Here is a 15,882-nt window from a genome sequence, read left to right as displayed (position 1 = left end):
TGGTTCCCTTATGCTTCTTCACTTTTAAGGATTATCCATTGTCAGGTGATCTTGATTAGGCTGGGAATTAACTAACCAGAGAGCTGTGGTGTATAAATCAAAGCAAACCAGCCTGACTTTCTAGCACACTTCCCTTATATACTCTATTGAGGAGGCGGAGAGATAGGGTCCTAATGTGGTACCAGAGGTTTGAAGCTGCGGTAAAGGGAAATCATAAGTCTAAATGAGACTACTCTGAGGAAGCCTTCCCAGGCTAGAATTAGGTCTGAAATGGGTTTAAACTAGGCTAGATGAAGTTTAAAAATAAATAAATAAATGAAGTTTCAACTTTATTGCCCTCTACTGGTCATTAAATTATTGCAGTTTCTAAGCATTTTTTCATGCCATGGAGAATATATTCGTCACTAAATGTGAGAGCATTTGTTTAGTGCTTGTGCTGTGGCTAGCATAGTTCTGGGTGCTGATAATACAAAAATAAATAAGACTTAGATCCTGCCCTCAAGGAGATCAATATGATTAAACAACTCCTAAATATAGTATGTGATGAGTAGCTTCAGTTATTTCTCACTATTTTCAGTTTAGTTCAGTGCTAGCATATCAATTTAGAGAAACAAAGTTTGAAATTGTATCCATCTTAATAAATTCACATATTAGGAGCAAAGTCTTCTAAATGTACAGGCACTTTATTCCTCAGGAAAAATAGTGGTGTTATGCTAGGTGTTAATGAACACCTTTTCTACCTTAAACAAGTGGCAAGATCTGATTCAATAAATGTCTGTCTTGAGCCATTTTCCTTCTTTAGTGTCTAGAAATAAAAGAGGAAATCTCATAGTAAATGAGCAACTAGCACCTTGAATCATCACCCCAATGCCAATCCTGGGGATGAAGGTCCTTACCTGGAGAGGATGTGATTAATCTTGTGCTTCTTACCTCTCACTAGAAGTGGAGCTGTCCGCTCAGAGGTGGATGAACATTAGTTTATTATTCATTAAGCTTCTGACTGCTGAAAGAAAGAAAAAGAACCTGCCAGAATATCCCACTAGGAAGTATATCTCAGTATCATACTCCTAAAAAACAGCTAAAGGCAGAGGTAATTTTGAAACCTCATGAAGTCCCAATTACTGAAAATTGCTTTCAGACTCAATGGCTTATTTGGTCTTTTCCTGAACGCTTGGAGTTACTGCCCTGGTGATGCCCCAAATTTTGTGTATTCAGAATCATTCTGATTTTAGGAAATAATTTCCAGCACTGGAAGGTGTAAAGGTTTAGAAAGCATAAAATCCAAAGAGGCATATTGGCAGAACTATTTCTTAAGGGAAAGAAAATCAAAATAAAATAGCTTAAGTTAGAGCTATTTTCTCAAAAGTTGCCTTTCCATGAAAATAAAGTTAATGATGAATTGTACTGGTCTGCCTGAAGGCTGAGAGAAGTAGAATTATTGACATTACTATACTACTGACCTCAATTGAGCTAAGCTTTAAATTCTGAGAAACAGGTTTTCAAACAGGTTTATAGGCCAAAGAGAGTCTGGAACACCCTAAGGGCTTGGTTTCCCTTGCCAAATCATCAGTCAAAGCTATTACTGTCACTCTGCCTTTTCCTTGTAGCTACATAATAAGACCCAACTGCAGTTGCCATTTTCTAATGAATATTAGGTGTGGCCTCTATTTTCTACCATGCAGGGGGGATACTGGAAGAACTTCATCTGAAGCAACATCTATGAGAAAGGTGGCTTCATGCCTTAGAAGTTAAAGTGGATTTTAAAGCAACTTAGATTACATTTTAACCAAAATTAACATATGTTTATTGAGGGCCTAATACATATTTATTAAGAGTGCTAGATAATGTTGAAAATATATATTTTTTAAATAAGCATAGTTCTTGCCTCCCAGGAACACAAACTCTAGTTGGGGAGATAAACAAAGCCATCTGGAAAGTTTAATAACACAATAGTTAATTTAAATAACACATCAGAAGCTGTCACGGTGGGTGCGGTTCAAGATTAATTTCCAAAAGGGTGATAGAGATATTGCCTGGTTCTGTAACAAACTCAAGCTCATAACCTTTGGATATTCTTTGAAGCCCATTATCTCTCAAGAAAGAAAATAGTATTTGTATCCAGAAAATAATTTTTAATCCCTTTGAAGTGTTAAGGCGGAGTTTCTCAGTGTGTGACCTCCCTGTGCCAGATCCACTAAGGAACATGTATTAAAAGTGCAGATTCCTGTGCTCTGACCCAGACTAAAATAAGAGAATCACCAGTGGTCCAGTCCAGGATCTGCACTTTTAACTAGCATCCTTAGGTGATTTTTGATACACAATCAAGTTAAGAAGTACTTTAGAGGGAGAAATCATGCCATAGTATTCACTCATTGCTTTCCCTGAAGCAGATGGGCTTTTTTCATCAATATAAATATAGATACAATCTAAGCAGTAATTTCAGAGTTTGGAGATGTTAAGAAAGAAAAGACTCTAAAACTATCCGGAAGCACAATACACATCTGCATCTATAGCTTACAAATAGGAAATTTGCAAGTTTTAATTTATTCAATGAGGAGTGTTTACATAGTCACATCAATGACCCCTAAGAGTGTGTGAAATAGTTTATTAATACAGTGTCTAAAGTTTTGGAAGCTATTTGCTAAAGATCTAATTACTTAGCTTCTTTGGGGTTATTTAAGGTTTCTGATCTATATGAGGAGAATGAAAAATAGAATGGCTGTAAATGCAAGTGTAGCTATAATTAGGATAGCCTGTCTGCTGCCTCCGTTTTCTATTTTTCCAGTGATAAATGCCAACAAAGTCCCTGATGCATTGAAGAGGCCCGAGATCTGTTTATTTTGTAATAGAAAAAGAATGAAGGGGATTTTCTAAGTTTTTTGCTAGATGGAAGACACATTTCTAGCTTCATGTCTAGTTGTTATAAATTTATCTATATTTATCTTCTTGCTAACCTAGGCCACCACCTTCAGGAGGAAAACTTCTGACTTCTAGTCATGTGGGTGCTTTGACAGCTCACATTACTTTTGTAGCTTCTAGAAGAAGCTCAGAGCTCATACCCTGCAAAACCTAAAGGAATATATTTCAGTTGTTCACCACATTTTATATTTATTATTCTAATAGAGTATTCTATTAGAATAAAATTTAAATCATCACTTTTGGAAATTCAGTTCCTTGTTATGCAGCAAGTGTCATGTTTGAACAAAGACTATAATCCTTAAAAAAATAGCCACATAAAAACTTTTGTTAACTGAGTCAAATAATAATGAACCCATGAAGGTAGGAGATACACTGGTAGAGATATTAAATTACTTTATTCCCTGAAAGGGTAAATCAATATAGTTTAACTTCCTCCTTCCTGAATTGTCCTTGGCTGGGATTAACTTTTGGAAAGTTTTAGCTAAAAGAGAGATTTTTTTAAATGATGAGCAAATAAAAAGGAGGTGTTGGAAGGGAGTGCCCCTACTCCATAGACTGTGGTTTCCCCTACTGGAAGATCTCTCATGTTCCTTTTTATTAAATGTTGTACTGCATTAAACATAGTGCTTAATTTATGATGTAATATTTAGGTTTTACTTGACTGAAATGAATTACACAGAAAAAGAAAAAAAAATTTTCCATGTCTCCTCTAAAAGTTAAAAGAACTATCTTTTCTTTGAACTTCAAAGTATGTGTTTGGGTTCTAAATGATCACATTGTTCACTTGTTTATTTCCATAGAAAACTGCATTTTTATTTTTACTCACCTTCTCCCCCCAAATTTTTGATCTATGATCCACAAAGCGTACTGGGAAAATGAAAATCCTCACTAGAAAGGGATAGAAATTAGGGAAAGAAAGCAAGAACAGAAGGAAATAGTGGGCCAGGGGTAGCAGTGGTGCAGTTTCTTTCATTGCAGTTAGAAAAGTTATTTGGACAGCAGTTAATAATTGCATACAATTATGGCAGCTTCTGCCTTTAAAGAAATTATAATTCTGCGCTTGATTTCCATCTAGGAGGTCTTGGACTCAGCAGAACCTAGTTATTTCAAGATGTCTAGGAATCCATTCATGTAACTGAAAGAAAGTGAGCTGAAATGCTGGGTACCGATCAAGCTTTATTAAAGGAAAAGAATCTGCCAGGCTGCACTCGAAGTGGAGGGCTGCCGGGGCTGCCCTCAAAATGGAGGACAGCACCAGGTGTGGGGGTAAAAGAGCTTATATAGGGTGCCAAGGGCTGGCTGATACAATCAAGGAGGGTCATTATGCTAATGTGGAAGCTATGCAACCAGGGTAGAGAACTGCACCCTTGTGGAAACAGAAGGATTTCTGTTTCTCGGAAATCATGAGGTTTCTCATAAAGGGAAGGGAGGAGGGTTTGGGGCCATTTTGTGCTTGGCCTTGCCTAAAATGGTGCTGGTTATGTTCAGAACCTATCATTCCTGCCTTTTAAGTATAGAGAGAAGGGAAAAGGGGCAAAGGTCTCATTCTTCTGAAGCTACTTCCTGCTGGAGATGGGCGAAGATATGGAAAAAATAAAAGATTTATGTTGGCAGGTAAAACAATTAGGTGGCAGGGTATTGGTTTCATGTGGGGAGGCTGTATTCCTCTGGGGTAGGGTCACTGATTCTGAAGGGCTGATATCCTCCTCGCAGGAACAATTCAGAGACCTTTTGATTGGTGAAAGACTGCATATGTTCCTGCAAGAAATTAGAGAAATACCAAAAGAGACAGGGACCAAAAACTAGGATGAGTCCCAGCACAGTTATGGGTCCTGGTAGGGACATATGCCAGGATATCCAAGGGTTCAGTGACTGGGGCCACCCCCAAGGTACGTTTGTGTTTTGTAACCCTTTGCATCAGTGATCAATGCTTGCCTTTAAATGGTTTAAGTTGTTTTGGATCACCTGGACTCATTTACATAATAACAGCATTCCTCCCCCAAGAAGAGGCAAGTGCCTTCCTTCTTGTCTGTAAGGAGGTCAAGGGCCCGACAGTTCTGTAAAGTGACTGTCAAGAGTGAGGTGACCTGTTGCTGGAGGAAGGAGATGTTATCTATACTTAGTTCTTCTGACAGTTTTTGATAGAACTGAGAGGCAGTAGCAAGGCTCGCTATGCCAGTCCCAGTTGCAGGAAGGATTCCTGCCCCAATTTAAAAAGGTACAATTAGTGCCCTACAGGAGTGGGGGCACTTCCTGCATGGGGCACCAAAGTTAGTCCCAGTCCCATATCCATCCCTCCATCTGTCTGGATGTCAGGATGAGCCAAATGAATATGCAAGAAATCACGTTAGGGGGCAAGCAACAAGATATTCCTTTTTTAGGGCATGGATGAGGAGGGGGTAAGTGAGTGGTAGCATTTGGTGTTAGTGAGGCTGAGTGTGGGCAGGCCCCGCACAATGCTGACAGTCCTCACTGAGGTGAGAATAGAGGAAAGTGAAGAGACGTTTGTGGAAACGTTGTGGGCTGCATCAAAAGGAAGGGGGTTGACCACAAAAAGTTTCTCACAGAGTGGGAGACAGATGAGTCACTCGGGGACCAGGCTGATTCACTAAGGACTGTATCATCCCTCTGGACCTGGAACCTACGTGTTCCAGGTAAGGGGGAGCATTGAGATAGGAGGAAAAACATGGAAAGGATGTGAAGGGTCAGGGAGCCAAAAGAATTTAAAGTGTACATTGCCACAATGAAATTACACTGGCCAATCCTGTAGCAAGTACTAGAACAAATAGTATAGTAAAAGTTGCAGACATGGGGTGGCATATTCTTATCCCATAATGGCAAACCTGTGATAGCAGGTCGGGACCAGTCTTGGAGTAGCTCTTGTGTGGAGGACGTGAAGCGGACCTGCAAGAGTGAGAGGATAATCGCTGGGGGAAAGATCATCCTTCTTCTGGGATTGGGGGAAGAGCGGAGGTCCTGGAGATTTTCAGTTTTGTGGGTCCTAAAATGGATGAAGTGTGAGGAGATGTTGGGGTTGGGGTTGAGTAGAGGGACCCCTCTGGCTTGGTGTTAACAGATTCTTTGGGTAAAGTCTCAGGTGCTAGTTTTACCAAGGATAAGTGATACCAAGGGGGCTTTTCCTAGTACTTTTACTGCTGCGGGGGTGGTGAGAAGTGCTGTATGAGGCCCTTCCCAGCATGGTGAGAGAGGCTTTGGGATTCGGGTTTTAATATACACTTGCTGTCCCAGGCTCAGTTTAAAGTCTGAGGGGGTGGTGGGGAAAGGATGAGGTAATAGAAGGTTGGCCTGTTCCCTAAGAAGATCCCTAACGAGTGAAAGAGTAGGGAGATACTGGCCTAAAGGCAATGAGCTGGAAGGGAGAGATGTAAGTGTGAAGGGTCTACCGTACATAAGTTCAAAGGGGCTGAGGCCTGTGGGCTTGTGGGGAGATGTGTGGAAAGGGATTGGGAAAGAGGTCTAAAGCCTCCATGCAATTGTGTTCTAAGGGTCATGAGTGTTTTGGGATGACAGTGACTGGATTTAAGGGAGGGCAAGTTTTAAAGGAGAACTGGGGATTTTCAGCAGAAGTAAGGTGAATAAGTTGTAGGCAGGAAGGGGACAGAATTGACTTGGCCTTATGGCTGAGAAGGTCCAAAAGTTAGTTTAGAGCTTTCTTGAGTTAAAAGGGTGGCTGCTGCCAAGGCCTATAAACAGGGGGCCCATCCCTGGGCTGTGGTGTCTAGTTTTTTAGAGAGGTATGTGATGGAGGAGAAAATATCTCTTGCCTCTTGTCCCCAAACCCCGACTGCCAATCCTTGGGTTTTGGCGATGTATAGGATAAAAGGATGAGATAGGTTTGGGAGGGATAGAGCTGGGGCTGTGAGGAGAACAGCTTTTAATCACTGGAAGGGAATGAATGGGCTTTGTGGGATCTAAGGGAATGGCAGGATCCCCTTTGGCTGCCTTATAAAGTGGTTTTGCTAGCACACCAAAGTTAGGAATCCATAGGCAAAGACACCCTGCGAGCCCTGAAAAAGAAAGGATTTCACCCTTTGTAGTAGGAGTAGGGAATTCAGAAGCTAGACTCTTCCAATCCACCATTATTCCTCTGGTGTTAGGGGTGAGGTGGACTCCCAAATAGGTAACTGAAGGAGAAGAAATTTGAGACTTGCTGGGGGACACTCTATATCCCCTGGAGGCCAGGAAATTAAGGAGAGCAACAATGTGGGCCTGTGAATCTTCATAGGAAGGGCTACAAAGGAGGAAGTCATCCATGTATTGTATTAAAGTGCTAGAGGTTGGGGGAAGTTCAGATAAGTCTTGAGCTAAGACCTAACTGAAGAAGTGGGGGCTATCCTGAAATCCCTGGGGCAAAACTATCCAAGTAAGTTGGGAATGGCATGTGTCAGGATCAGTCCTGCACTAAATGGTATGAGCCATTAGGTTTTATAACTGGAAGGATGGGTGTATTAAAAGGCGAGCAGGTAGGCCATAAGAGATGAGAAGAAAGGAGTTTGTGTATGACGGGGTTTAAGCCTATTAAGTGTTTGTTAGTGATGGGGTACTGTGGGACATTAGGGAACAAAGAGGGGTTTCATAATTTAACAAGGATAAGGGAAAGGTGTGTAGCAGTGAAGAGAGAAGAGGTGTCCCATACTATAGGATTAACCTTGTCTGAGGGAGAGGGGAAGGTGGAAGTCTCAGGGGCCAGGTCTGGGGATGGCCAATACAGGAGTATTGTAGCTGGAGTTAAAGTGTTTAAGGTAAGAGTGGCTTTGAATTTGGAAAGAATGTCCTGTCCCAGTAAGGGGGCTGGGAATGGAGGCATTATTAAAAATTTGTGTGTGAACTGGGTTTCATGTAGGGTGCAGGAAAGGGGTCGAGTGATCTGTAGGTGGTATTCTGATCTCATGACCCCTACTATTGTGATAGAGGATGGGGTTGTTGGTCCTGCATATTTAGGAAGGGTAGAGTAAGTGGCTCCTGTATCAATGACAAAAGAGATCAGCTTACCTGCTATGAGGCAAGTTACACAGGGACCATGTAACTTGAGGGGGCACCAAAGTTAGTCCCAGTCCCATATCCATCCCTCCATCTGTCTGGATGTCAGGATGAGCCAAAATATGAATATGCAAGAAATTACGTTAGGGGGCAAGCAACCGGATATTCCTTTTTTAGGGCATGGATGAGGAGGGGGTAAGTGAGTGGTAGCATGAACTCTGTGGGGGCCTCAGGCCCTGGGCATCATCAGTCCTCCTCACGGGTGAAGCCAAGCAGCTCTGGTAGGGATGGCCATGAAGCCAAAGCTGTAGGTTGGGGACTGGGCCACTCCCTCCCTGGTAAGTGGAACAGTCAAACTCCCAGTGATTTGGATGTTTGCAGTGAGGACAGGGCCTGGGAGAGAGCCTGGCATTATGACAGGCCCATGCCCAGTGGCCCAGTTGATCGCATTTGAAGCAGTTCCTGGGTGGCTTGCCCCTAGAGGCAGCCAGCTTTGGACTATGTGATCCTTGGATGGCATTAGCCAGAAGTTGGTATTTGGCCTGATCTCTTTTGCAACAATCTTTCTTTTCTCCTCGTCTCTATACTGCTAAAAACCTTAAAAGCTGCACTGAGGAAGTCTATACTGTGTATTTATGTAGTGCCTCAGAGAGGTGGGTTAGGAACTCGCCAAGATTTTCAGTGGATCTCTGTGTGATTTCTCTAAGCTTGTCATAATTGACCAACTTGTGAGCAGCCTTTTGGAGGCTGTAAATCAAGTGTGTGATCATGTTATCCCAGAGATCCCAATCCCTGTGGCCAGCCTGGTAGTCCCAATTTGGGTCCATGCAAGGTGCAGCCATGACTCCCACAGGCCGCCTATTATTTTGAGCATGTACCTCATCTGCCTGTTGTTGGGCAGTTACCCAGACCTGTTCTCTGTCCTCAGGGGACAAAGCAGTAGTGAGAATCAAAAAAATATCATGCCAGGTGAAATCATAAGACAGGGTGAGATATCTGAATTCTTTAAGGTATGTGTCTAGGTTGGAGTGGAAAGATCCCAGTCATTTTTCAATTTGGAAGACATCGGAAAGAGAAAAGGGGATGTGGACCCAGACAATTCCCCCTGTCTCTGCCACTTCACAGAGGGGGTATAAAGGAGCCAGAGCTGAGGTGAGATTCTTACTTGATGAAGCGGGAGGAGAGGGGTTGGGTGGCTGAGGGCGAGTGTCTTGAGGCCAGGTAGGGGGAAGAGGGAGAAAAGGTGGAAGGCTGACAGATCAGAAGATTGGTCCAAGTCCAGAAGGGGAGGTCAGGCATGAACTAGAAGAATTTGAGACATAGGAGAGTTTTGACAGAGAGAGAAGGATTGTAGTTGGAGACAGAAAAAAGGCTTGAACATGAGGAATCTCTCTGGCTTGCCATTTCAGTGACAAAAGTTGTCTAAGAGAGTATCTAAATCGAGAGTGCCATCTTCTGGCCACTGGGATCCAAACCTGATTATAAAAACAAGGTGTTCAAGTTTTAATGTCTCCCTGGAGGCCGAGAGATTGTAGACAGCCCAAAGGCATAGAATGTGGAGGAAATTGGCCAGCAGACAGCCCAGAGGCATAAAGCATGGAGGTTTGGATTGTGAGGATCCCATTTAGAGGGTGAGAAAGGAAAGGGGCAGTCCTAGTAGAAGAGGGTCAACAAAGAGCATCCTCTTTGCTGTGCACCTTCTTTTAGAGAGAAAAGCCACCGACCAGCTAGAGGAGCATCCTCCAATAGCTGGGGGGCACGAGAGAGGTTCCCTCGGCCAGGTGCCTGGTCTTTGGGAAGTAGACAGTAGTCATAGAGAGCAGTCAGGGGAACCCATAGAAGTAGGTAGGACAGACCCACTGACCTTGAATCGAGGCTGATGTTGGATGCATTGGTCTGAAATGGCAAAAGGAGAGACTCCCAGAGGTACCTGGTTCAGCAGGTCTGGGAAGGGTGGCTCAGGGCCAATCAAACCAGGTGAGGATAGTCCAAGAATGTCAGCCAGAACCCTGCCCAGATTTTGGCACCAAAATGAAAGAAAGTGAGCCAAACGCCAAGTACCAATCAAGCTTTATTAAAGGAAAAGAATCTGCCAGGCTGTGCTCAAAGTGGAGGGCAGCTGGGGCTGCCCTCAAAATGGAGGACAGCACCAGGTATAGTGGTGAAAGAGCTTATATAGGGTGCCAAGGGCTGGCTGATATAATCAAGGAGGGGCATTATGCTAATATGGAAGCTATGTAACCAGTATGGAGAACTGCACCCTTGTGGAAGCAAAAGGGTTTCTGTTTCTCAGAAATCATGAGGTTTCTCATAAAGGGAAGGGGGGAGGGGTTGGGGCCATTTTGTGCTTGACCTTGCCTAAAATGGCGCCGGTTATGTTCAGAACCTATCAATAACATGTCAGAAGACTGAGGAAACAATTGCTTTACATGATTATACCACTGTTTTCCACATATACATAGCACTGGAACTAATAAAAAAAACAGTAAATCCATTAAAATTTACGAAATTGGGCATAGTTATTTATTAAATTTTTTCTCAATCACCAAATGTAAAAAGACCATCTACTGTCATGGGATGGGGTCATAAGATTTGCTGTATTCCAAAAAAATAAGAAACCAGAGGCCACAGTGATCAGATTATTATTTTATTTCTCTATAGCCACATGAAGCTTTTAGAGAAAACTTTTCATCTCCTTTATTCTTTAAATTTAACCTGAATAATTTCTACTTTTTTATTGCTAATTAATTTGAAGTGTATGTTTTGAGCTCCTACCAAGTGCCAGTCACTTTTTTAGGTACTAGGGCTACAGCAGTGAACAAATGAAGCATAAATTCTTGTGTGGGGTGGAGGGATAGACAATAAACTAAATAAGAAATTTACATAGTATGTTAGAAAGTGACAAGTGTTATGAAGAGAAATAAAGCAGGAAATGGGGATAAGGAGTATGGTGTGAGGCAAGGTGCAAATTTTAAAAGGTTGTCAGGGAAGGCTTCACTGGGAAGAGGCATCTGAGCAAAGACCTGAAAGAGATAAGGGAGTAAGCCATGCAGATACGTGGAGGAAGAGCAATCCAGGCAGAAGAAAAAGAAAGTGCAAGGACCTAGAGGCAAGAACATGCCTAGCAGGTTCTAGAAAGAGCAAGGAGCCTGTGGGTCTGCCACAGACTGGGGGAATAAGTGAAATAGTAGGAAATGGGGTAGAGAGGAGATGGAAGCAGAGGCAGAGCATGTGTTGCTTTTCCTTGGAAGGATTTCAGTCTTATTTCAGCAAAATGGAAGCCTCCAAAGCTAGCAATGCCTACTGAAGTCTTTTGTGAGAATTACTCATTGAATAGGTAAATTGTTCATAATCTGCATAACACCCTATATAGACATATTACGGAACACATGATAATAGTTTTCTGCAGGTCACTTAAGTATTTTCTTTGTAACCTTGTAATCTGTGTCTCTCCTATTAAAATATTTAAATGATAATTTTTCCATAATGTAAACAAAAATTTAAATTTAAATCCATTTTTAAATTATCAAAATTTACTAACTGTAATATTAATCAATAGTTTTTAATCTTACATAAAGTATGAAGCAAAATATGTATACTAAAACAAAACTTTAGAGACATGATTATAAAATAATAAGACAAATTCTATAGGGCATTCATGAAAATTTCTTGTTATTTTACTTAACCTAATAAAATCTAAAAGGTTTTGTAATGTTTGCATATTACCTCAAATATGTGGATTTACATGAATTTACTTTTTTTCTCTCTCTCTTACAGGAAAATATACATGCAAGAGTAAGTACTTTTAAAAATATATAATAGAAATCAAATATAAAAATCATAGGGAAAAGCTGCTGAATGTTCCTATCCAAATTAGAATTTTTAGTTTTTAAAATTGTGTGTATCACTTTTATTTTATTTTATTTTATTTTATTTTTTTCCTTCTTGTCTTTTTTCGTGTCCGGCAATGGATCGAAACCCTCAGTGTCACGCCCATACTGGACCGGGACTAGCAACGGGCTCGCAACCCTCAGTGTTGCACCCGCACCTCGCTCAGCCAGTGAGCGGGAACCGGTCTGTATGTGGGATCCGAACCCTCGGCTGGAGCGCTGCTGCGCTCCCAAGCGGCGCACTGTAGCAGTGCGCCACCGGGCCGGCCCCGTGTGTATCACTTTTAATAAAGAAATCAACACTGGTGCATCAAATTTCAATATTACTTTATTTCCAATTTGTCCAAGATGACCTTACAAATTAAATTACCAACCCATATACTCTACTAAGCTTTTTTAGAAGAATCCTGATATATAATTTACTTAAGTTTTCTGGTGTCAGGAACTCTTTGGTAACTGCTCATCACACATGTTTAGGAATCTTTATATGTCTGAAAACACTTCTTCCTATGATCAATATTAGTCTTTTAAAAATCTCAAGTTAAAACCATAATATTTTTGAAGATTCCATAGATTATTGCACAAGAAAAGATTCTTTATGTATTTTAGTAAAATTCTGGGTTTCTTCTAGTTTGGACTCATGATTTATGGAGAAAAAATCATATACTCATATAAAGAATGGAAATAAAATGTTAAGATAAAATAGTTGGTCATTAAGACAGTACAGAAATTATTTCTTACAATGTACACACACACTCTGCAAGATGTCCATTTTCCTAGAAGAAAAGCATGTCTAGCCTAATAAATACTGAAAGAATAATACTGACTTAAATACAAAATTAAATTTACTAGGACTTGAAAAAGTATCTTTGGCTTAGCATGGTCAGCAACTCTCTAATGTCCTGAGCTTCTAGTGTGCGTTTGTGTGTTTGCTGAATACTGAAAGAATAATACTGACTTAAATACAAAATTAAATTTACTAGGACTTGAAAAAGTACCTTTGGCTTAGCATGGTCAGCAACTCTCTAATGTCCTGAGCTTCTAGTGTGCGTTTGTGTGTTTGCTGCATATGTGTGTGAATTTTTAACTCCAGAGAGCTTACATCAAGGATGTAAAATTTACAAAATAGAAATTATATGAATTTAAGCCACAAATACATGTCACTTATGGTTTGGTGCAGAGCAACAGTGAGGAAAGACAGAGTTCAGATTGGAGGTAGAGGAATCTTACAGACTTGAAGACCAAGGCTTTAGACCTCAGCCAAGTTGAGAAGTTGATTTTGAGACACCAAAGAGGCACCAAATTCTCTCACTTTCTAAGTCTCTTCTTTCAGAAGGAAAAAATATTCAGTAGGATAAACAGTTATGAGCAGAATTATGAGTTTCCTATTCTGAGATCATTTGAACTTGAAGTGGTGCATGAGCCTTTTGGTCCTTTCACACATCAGGGCCTTCCTGGCTTCTCTTCAAAGATGGTTGATTGGGGTGAGAGTGGGGGTGGCACTGCCTCATTCTAGAGCCTGTGTTCCCTGCACTGTGCCAAGAACTGGAGATACCCATAAATTGGGTGGTTAAAGAAGAACTTCTTGTGCTACAGATTCTGCTAAGGTTTCTTTTCCTAAAATGTAGGTCTTTATAAGCAAAAGACAAAATAAAGAGAAGAGAGCAAAAGAGATTCAAAGGAGCAGAAGGAAGTATTCTTCTGGCATGCAGACTACTACGTGCAGAGTGCTTAAAGCAAACTGCACATTGTCTTGACACATTTGCTTAAAAAATTGCCCTAACCTTTGTGGCAGTCCTACTGTGTGGGAGTTAGCCGGATTGTGTTCTTCCCCTCTAGCCTATGCTGCACATCAAGAGCTAAATAGATAAGAGGAGGGTCAGTCACAGCATGTGGCTGGATGAACATCAAAGACAAGTTTGCTATCAGTTATTTTCCTTCCTGTTCCTCTCACTTGGTCACGAAGCACACATGCTGCTACAGAAAAGCATAAAGGCAATGTCAAGTGCTGTGTAATTGTTGGGCTCTTTAGCAGCAAAGTCCAGGAATGTTGCAGCCAAAAGTACATTAAGAGATGTGTGTTTTTAAATGGCATCCAAAAAATCCCTTACAGCAATTGAAAATTGTTGGGTTCTTCTTTTTTTTTTTTACTATTTATCTTTTAAAAAATACAAAGTCAAAGATATTTATAAGTTCTAAAATGTTTACTTTGAGTTGTGATCTTATGCAAACATCAAAGCCAATATTAAAGTGACAAAACTGATAGTCTTGCACTAAAGAGTCCCCAAGAAAGCATGTTGAAGGTCCCATGTTGTAAAGCAAGAAAAAGATGCCTATCCTAAATTTAACCATCTCCAGAAGTGTAGTGTTTGTCATCTTCATGTTTTTACTTTTTCCTCCGTGTGTTGCCTGTCTGACCAGCTATTCCCACTTTTGGATCTCAGGGTTCCTATTAATCATGAAATGTTATAGATTCTTTTCTCTTTTCTTTGTATTTTTAAATTATTAAAGAAACACTGCAATATAAAGAAAATAAAAGTGAGGACAGTAAAAACAATTGGTCGTCGTGTTTAAAGTTAACCACTATAACACTGCAGTGAGTCCATCACTTCATGGAGTTTTTTCTTTACACACACACTGACTAAAACAGGACCACTGTGCATTTGCTATATGTCGGTTTGCTATCTCATTCATCAATACATCATGGACATCTTTCCATGTCAGTGAATATAAATCCACACTATTTTATAACTATGTGATATTCTATTAGATATATACCATAATTTAGTTTATCAAGCTCTTACTGACAGTTGAATTGTGTCAGTTTTATAAGCATTGATGTCTTATGTACGTTCTTATACATGATCTTTGTACAGTAATCTGATTATTTTCTACAGATGAATTTCTAAAAGTGGAATTGCTAGATCAAAGGGCCCTTGATACATATTATCAGAAAATTTCAGAAAAGCTGAGCTAATTTATATTTCCACTGTCCATATATGAGTTGTCCACTTATCCTCTACTTCCCAACACAGGGCCCTTGATACATATTATCAGAAAATTTCAGAAAAGCTGAGCTAATTTATATTTCCACTTTCCATATATGAGTTGTCCACTTATCCTCTACTTCCCAACATTAGGTACAATTACTAGTTGTATCTTTACTACTTGTGGCAATGTAATAGACCAAAAATGGTATTCTGTTGTTTTAATGATCTTGAGCACTTTTATGCATATTTAACCACTTGTATTTTATCTTTAATGAATGATCTTTTTAAATAATTTTTTCGCTTTTATTGAAATGTTTATCTTTTTGTAATAGATGTCTCTTTAATTAGAAAGTATATTAACCTTTTTCTGTCATCTGTATTATATTATGTACTATAAATAATTTTTCCAGCTAATCATTTGACTTTTATTTCATTTATGGACTGCTTCTGGTTTTGCTTTTATCTATACAGTTTTACAGAGCTAAAAATTTTTTAATTTGTCATTTTTTCTACTGTGGTTTTTGGATTTTGTGTCTTGTTTACAAACTTGAAGATTAGTTTTTAAAGTGTAATAACACATTTTCTTCAAGTCCTTGTGTGGTTTTACTTTTAATAATTAAATATTTGATCTATTTGGAAATTATTTTGGTGTAAAGAGTGACAGAGAAGTCTATTTTTATTATTATTTTTAGATGGTCAGCTAATTATCACACTATCTGATGTTGAATAATTTTTTCCACTGAAGAGGAATGTCATATTTACCATGTACTCAATTTCTACATAAACTTGTATTTATTTCTTGATTTTCTATTTTGCACTACCATATATGTACCAGTACCAAACTGCTTTCATTTTCATGGCTTGGCAAAATATTTTAATGTCTGGTATAACTAGTCTCAGCTCAGCACTTTTCTTTTTCAGAATTTTCTTGAGTATTCTTGCGTGTTTCTTTTTTTTAAAACTTTCTATTATTTAAAAAATGATATGTACTCATGGTTTAAAGAGTCAAACCTTCCACAAGATTTGTCAAGAAAAACAGAAGTCCCCTAGTCTCCTACCGGCCCCTAAATGCTCCTCCCCAG

General features: G+C 39.9%; 1 protein-coding gene across 1 annotated transcript in view; it reads left to right on the top strand.

The window, feature by feature from the left end:
• The window catches only part of ARHGEF38 (Rho guanine nucleotide exchange factor (GEF) 38), a gene marked incomplete at its 5' end in the record, with an annotated part of 76,931 nt that overhangs the window by 20,142 nt on the left and 40,907 nt on the right, over positions 1-15,882 (top strand). The window contains one exon of the mRNA XM_008583899.1: positions 11,698-11,715. Within this exon, the coding sequence (XP_008582121.1) occupies positions 11,698-11,715 (18 nt within the window). The remainder of the gene's footprint in view (positions 1-11,697; positions 11,716-15,882) is intronic.

Source organism: Galeopterus variegatus, unplaced genomic scaffold, assembly GCF_000696425.1.
Source record: "Galeopterus variegatus unplaced genomic scaffold, G_variegatus-3.0.2 Scaffold3074, whole genome shotgun sequence".
Taxonomy (NCBI): Eukaryota; Metazoa; Chordata; class Mammalia; order Dermoptera; family Cynocephalidae; genus Galeopterus; species Galeopterus variegatus.
Note: the sequence above shows the minus strand (reverse complement) of the source record. Positions and strands in the feature narration are given on the sequence as shown.